The sequence below is a fragment of the Medicago sativa genome, chromosome 3, assembly GCF_051527215.1.
Source record: "Medicago sativa cultivar Bolivia chromosome 3, Bolivia_mono, whole genome shotgun sequence".
Lineage (NCBI taxonomy): Eukaryota > Viridiplantae > Streptophyta > Magnoliopsida > Fabales > Fabaceae > Medicago > Medicago sativa.
The window spans coordinates 52,868,388-52,874,559 of record NC_140751.1 but is presented as its reverse complement, the minus strand read 5'-3'; the positions used below and the strand labels follow the sequence as shown (position 1 = coordinate 52,874,559).

Genomic DNA, 6,172 nt, shown 5'->3' with positions numbered 1-6,172 from the left:
TTGAAATAGAAATTGGTATTGATCGGTACAGAATTGGTCTCACGTGTAAACACGAAAGTTGTAAGTATTGATGTTAGTTTTCTAATGTCGTTGGTCTGACGTCAAAATGATTTATAAAACTTGAGTTATGGTCAAATTACTGCACGTAGGTCACAGTGAATTTTTATGGACTTTCTGCACAACCTTTTCGATTTTGAAACGAAAACTGGTATTGATCGGTACAGAATTGGCCTTGCGTGTACACATGAAAGTTTTAGATAATTTTTTTAGCTTTCCAGTGGTTTTGGTTTGACGTGAAAATGACTTTTAGTTTTTGAGTTATGATGAAAATACTCCGAGGAGGTCTTAGCGAAATTGTACGGTGACATCATTCTCTGTTTCATGTTTTTGCGTCTTTTTCACACGTCTCTGTTTTCAATTGGTCTTTGGTATAAACATGAAAGTTGTTGATAATTGTGATATCTTCGTAGTATCCTTGGTTTGACATGGAAATATGTTATGTATAATTTATTATGTTTTTACAAAGATGCATGATGAATTGTTGATGTTTGAATATAATATTAATGATGATCTGAAGTTCTTATAAGATGATTTAATATTGTTACTGATGGTATATATAATCGTATATGTATTATGTGAATTATAAGTGATGTTTTGAGATGAAGATTACATTTTGATATTGTTATATCTTGAGATTATTGATGTGCTGCCATGTTGCTGTTTACTATTGATTAAAGCTGCATGTGTCGGTCTAAGTTGTAAGATGTTGAGTCCATGCATACTCATTTAAAGACGAGGGCTCATGCCCTAGGAGCTTTTGCTCAATAAAGACGAGGGCTCATGCCCTAGGAGCTTTTGCTCAATAGCGACGAGGACTCATGCCCTAGGAGTATATTTATGCTCAAAAGCGACGAGGGTTTATGCCCTAGTATGGTACCACATGCATGAGTAAAATAATAGAGTTGCATAGTCGAGTTAAGTTGCATTGTCGAGTCAAGTTGTTAATTTGAGTTATGAAGTTGATATTGATGTTGATTATGAAGTTGATTATGATGATGATGATAATGATGCTACATGACTATTGTTATGATATGTTGATGATGTTTATGTTGTTAAATATAATTGTTGAATTATATGCTTACATTACTACAAAAGTGGGCTTACATAGCGCTTTTTTTGGGCTTTAGATAGCGCTTTTGAAGCGCTGTTGTAAATGGCGCTGGTATAAGTAATATAGAGCTTTTTTTTGTATAAAGCGCTAGCTAAAGCAAGGTTTATATAGCGCTTTGTGACAAAAAGCGCTAGCAATGGTTTTCCATAAATAGCGCTTTCCAAAATAAACGCCATCTAAGACAGTTTTAAAAACAGCGTTTTTGTTTTAAAAGCGCTACGTAACAATAGGTTTACAATAGGTTCAGATAACGCTTTTTATATGAAAAAAAAGCGCTAGGAAAATCATTTATTTATTTGTCAATTTTTTTTCGTATCGAGATAGTGTTTTATATATATAAAGTCGGAAATTTAAAGGGAAATATATATAAATTTGGCACATTATAATTGAGACTATTATTTATCAAATAATACTTAACCATATCTTAAAAAATTCTATGTATATATCATAAAAGTAAAAAAATGTATAGCCTCTAATATGGTAACATGGATATCTCTAAGAATTACAACTAATTAGTTAACATAAAATCAAAATCTTCTATGGTATCATGTAGTCTTCATCTATCTTCTCGTCTTCTCAACATTTTTATCCAAAACAAGCAGGCGAATCATCATTCAGTGCCAAATTTCGTTCACTCTCCTCCACCTGAATATATACCAGAAAACACCATTAAGCAATAACACTATATTATATTAGAGATAAATTCAAAGTACATCATGAGTACAAATTAAAGCAAGATTATAAATTAAAACAACTACCACTTCTAGCAAATATATTTAAAAACATTAAACTCACCTTATATTATAAAAAAATCGTATAACTTTTATGCTGATCAAGAACCGACACCATTCTTCTTGGATTTCTATTAGTTTATCTTTTGAGTATATCACACACTTGAAACCCTCAATGTGTACTGCATATATTATAACATAAAAAATAACCATGTTACTTAATAAACTCAATTATATACAAATATCATAATTTAATATTAAAAAAAAACATACCAGCTTTGGAATCTCATTTAGTTTTGAAATGAGAATCTCTTTCATAAACCTCATCACAAAGTACCCGCAATCTATACCATTTTCTTGGCGAGGACACTACAAAAAATAAAATAAGTAATTGTATCAATGAAATTATTTATATTATTTAGACACTAATTTTTTGAGGTTGTTATGTTATATTATATTAAACCTGTACTCGGATCCATGATATGTTGTTAAATTTATTCTTTGGTACTTGAGCATCCCTTGCAGAGCGAAATACTTTTACAACTCTACAAAATATAAATGTAAACTTAGATTACATACAATTGGCCATATATATATATATAGTTTTCATATAAATCAATTCACATGCCACCTAGCTAATGTACTAACCGGCCCTTCAGTGAAGAAGATGCAAAATAGTTCCAAATTAATGCTTGGTTATACAAGGCCAGTGGAGAAAGCAAGTACTTGAAGTACATCACAGATAACCAAGGTTGGAATCAGGCAGCCTCTGAGTGTAGCTGGGATAACAAATTTGTTGGAGTTCAAACATTACTAACACAGGTCTTTATATTTACACACACATATAACAAACTAATAATCTTTTACTAAACATTAGTTCCAAGGAAAGAATTAACTCAATAATTTTACTTGTTTTTTTACTACGAATTCGATGGTGGGAAGAAGGACTTAGCCAAGATTCATAGTGATGGTGAATCATTTATATGTGCACTGATGCAAGGAAGCTACGCTCTACATATTAAAACAACTCCTGGTATATATTTACTTATAGGTCAAAGTAACACCACATATATAACATAAATAGTCAATCTTATTTCAATCAACATTAATTCAATATTGATGGAATGAGCTGAATTAGCATTTGCTTTATTGTTAACTCAGGTGGACTTTTGTATACTAGAGATAGTAGTAACTTGCAATATACCACGACCTCAACCATGGTCCTATTCATTTTCTCCAAAATCCTAAACAAAAATCATATTGATGGAATTCATTGTGGCTCTACCAATTTCACCTCCTATGAAATTAAAGCCATTGAAAAATCACAGGTATTTTATACACTAATCTGATTTTGCATCTCAAACATTATACTAGGAAACAAAACTAAATTTAATGTGTGCATAACACAGGTGGACTATCTACTAGGAATGGCTGCTGTTCTATAGCAGGATCTGGTTTAGCAGTTTTTTTCAACTGTCTCTGCCTGTTTTCTGTTGCCAGGGTGCCTACTGCCCCCGGCTGGATTTCGGTTCTGCTATAGGGAGTTCTATGGTTCTGTTTGTTGTTTTTCATGGTTAGCAGCTCCTATTTTAGGGGTTTAGGTTCCTTACGGGACATTTATGTGGGTTGGTGTTCCGCATATTTTCGGCACCTTGTAATTGTTCCCTTTGTTCTTGCTAGGCGTGTCTTACGTCGGTAAGTCCTAATAAATTTGGCTTCTTCAAAAAAAAACATACAATCGTCATTGTAAAATTCTGATTCTCTATGTTAATGTCACCACAACAGAGCGTTCTAATACCCGTAAGCTATGACAAATAATATGATTGTTCAATAGGCATCTCAATTTCGCTCTCAATCGAATTGTAACTTCTTTGTAACTTCTTATCGACTATTTATATGTATCAGATTAGATTGTAACTCACAATTGACTTTTTTGGCAACGTGGGCAATTTTAAGGTGCCTATTGAACAATCATCTAACTAAACTCAAATGCTCCACCTTAAAACCGACTAAACCCATTCTGCTTTCCTCCATAGTTTCCAACCAATTTCATGCTGATAAAGAAACAAATTGTGTATAACAATTGTCCCTCAATTGGTGTAATTATTAGATCAAAAAAGGAGTACATGTAGAGCCGTTTCTAAACCAAGTACAAGTTAAGTTGTCCAAAGCTCAAGTGACAATAGGTTAGCATAAATTTTATAATAAAATTGCACCAAATTAAAAATTACTCTATCCTATCAATCATAAACAAAAGATATTGATAATTGTCTAAACACTTGCTGTACAGCTGCTTTGAATTTCAGCAGGGGTTTCAGACTTCTAATGTAGTTTTACAATGAATTTGAGTAAAAAATCAAACAACATACAAATCATAACTTCAAATTATAATCAATTATACGTCCAAAGTCAGTTCTAATCTAAAGTTTGTGAATTGCAGGGATTTAGCACGCAATTGCGGAATCGCGATGCCGAGCTTTGATCTGTTACGACGCAAATCAAGCTGGAATCTCACGACAAAGAAGAAAGGAAGGAAAATCTAGAGAGAGAGAGAGAGAGAGAGAGAGGGAGGGAGGGAGGGATACCTGGATGGAAGATACAGTTTCCAGCGGACGAGGAGGAGGTTGGAGATACAGTTTTCGACGGACGGTGATGAGTTTGCGTTTGGTGGAGTGTTCGATAATTGTGGTCGGTGAAGAATTCTTCGATTGTGCTAATGGATGAGATAGAACCTAGCACAATTGTGGTGAAGTGTTCGATAATTGTGGTCGGCCATGAGGGTGAAGAGTTCTTCGATTGTGCAGAGAGAGTGATGGGGTAGAACCAACTATTTGAAAACCAATTTTTTTTAGGGTACAAGGGATTTAGGGATTTAGAGAGAGGGAACCCAATTTTTTGAAGGGAGAGATTTTTTTTTTTGGAAAAGTTTGGAGAAAGTAATATTTTAAGTTATATATATATAGGACATTTCTAGTGAGAATGACAACTTTATATGAAAACGTGAGAATACATTATCAACCCTTTATATTAAAATGAAAGGCTTAGATTTAAAGTACCAAAATAAACATAACATGGACCATCGTTGCCTTCTTTTCATCTTCAGGTTACGGTTCTTCTTCTTCTTCTCACCGTGACTACCCTTTCTCATCGCTGCCTTCTTTTCATCTCCATGATTCTTAGCTGCGTTTTTAATTTAAAATTAAACCATCTCTCTCTCTCTCTCTCTCCAATTCTGCTTTGTTCATTTTATTAGTTTTGAAATCCCTAGTTTCAATTGCAAAGCTCTGAACAATTTCAATTGTCAATCCCTAATTCTTAACCGAAGAATTATTTAGTACGAAATTAATATCTAGTATGATTAGTTGTTCAAAGATCTGATTCCCAATTGTTTTTAGTTGTTATTTGTTTAATTAATAAACTATGAAAGATATAATTCATATCTTAAGAGGAATCTAGAACAAAATGTGCACATAAAATTGATTGATGATATCATAAAGGAGGGTAGCAGGTTGACGTGATGGTGAATCGGTGCTGGAAAGATGAAGCGGCGGTGGTGCTGGATAGTTGAACAGTTGCGAGAGTGTGTGTGAAAATTGGTCACATGATTATTTTAGTGGAGTGTTTTAATCTTATCCCTTCATTTTGAATCCAATGGTTCATATTATATTCTCACATTCTCATATAAAGTTGTCATTCTCACATGATATGTCCTCTATATATATATATATATATATATATATATATATATATATATATATATATATATATATATATATATATATATATATATATATATATATATATTAAAAATATATATTAAAAAAATGTGTGTTTTTTATACAGCAATTGATTTTTCATAAAAATTGAAAAAAAATTCAAAAGCTGTGTTATGCAGGGATCGAACATGGGACCATTAGTTCAAAGCGACTTTTATAAAAAAAAAACAAAAAACAAAAAACAAAAAATATCAACACAAGGAATCGAACAAGGGATTTGAAGGTCATAGTGTTAATGCTTACTTCATAACATAGCGCTTTTTGTAATCTATAAGCGTTATTATTCTCAAGCATACAGTAGCGCTTATTAAGCTCTATTTAATGTTGATTTATTAATAGCGCTTTCCATCAAAAGCGCCATATAAGATTAATCTTGTTTTTTTTTAAATATTTATTATTTTTATTGAACCTATACCGATGCTTTCAAAACAAAGCGCATATAGACTTAGACGTATAGGTAGCGCTTTTTCAAAAAAGCGCTAGCTAAGACCTCT

At 32.4% G+C, this 6,172-nt stretch overlaps 1 protein-coding gene across 2 annotated transcripts; it reads right to left on the bottom strand.

The window, feature by feature from the left end:
• Window positions 1–1,538: 1,538 nt before the first annotated feature.
• Window positions 1,539–4,824, bottom strand: LOC146938259 (uncharacterized). 2 transcript variants are annotated; one of them, XR_015031225.1, is made up of 6 exons: window positions 4,488–4,824; window positions 2,551–2,681; window positions 2,366–2,447; window positions 2,176–2,271; window positions 1,967–2,084; window positions 1,539–1,816 (listed from the first exon to the last, which is right to left on the bottom strand). XR_015031225.1 is itself a non-coding variant. In XM_085752234.1 (5 exons), the coding sequence occupies exons 2-5, from the start codon at window positions 2,637–2,639 to the stop codon at window positions 1,757–1,759; spliced, it is 327 nt and encodes a 108-aa protein (XP_085608360.1). In that variant the 5' UTR covers window positions 2,640–2,681; window positions 4,488–4,824; the 3' UTR covers window positions 1,539–1,756. The 2 variants fall into 2 exon arrangements, 1 of the variants encoding a protein (XP_085608360.1); XM_085752234.1 differs by lacking the exon at window positions 1,967–2,084.
• Between the last annotated feature and the right edge of the window lie 1,348 nt (window positions 4,825–6,172).

Excerpts from the sequence above, each read along its gene's own strand:
- LOC146938259 (XM_085752234.1), bottom strand. The coding sequence starts at position 2,639 with ATGTACTTCAAGTACTTGCTTTCTCCACTGGCCTTGTATAACCAAGCA. Across the intron at positions 2,448-2,550 it reads TCTTCTTCACTGAAGGGCCG|AGTTGTAAAAGTATTTCGCT; the intron begins GTTAGTACATTA and ends TATATTTTGTAG. Across the intron at positions 2,272-2,365 it reads TATCATGGATCCGAGTACAG|TGTCCTCGCCAAGAAAATGG; the intron begins GTTTAATATAAT and ends TATTTTTTGTAG.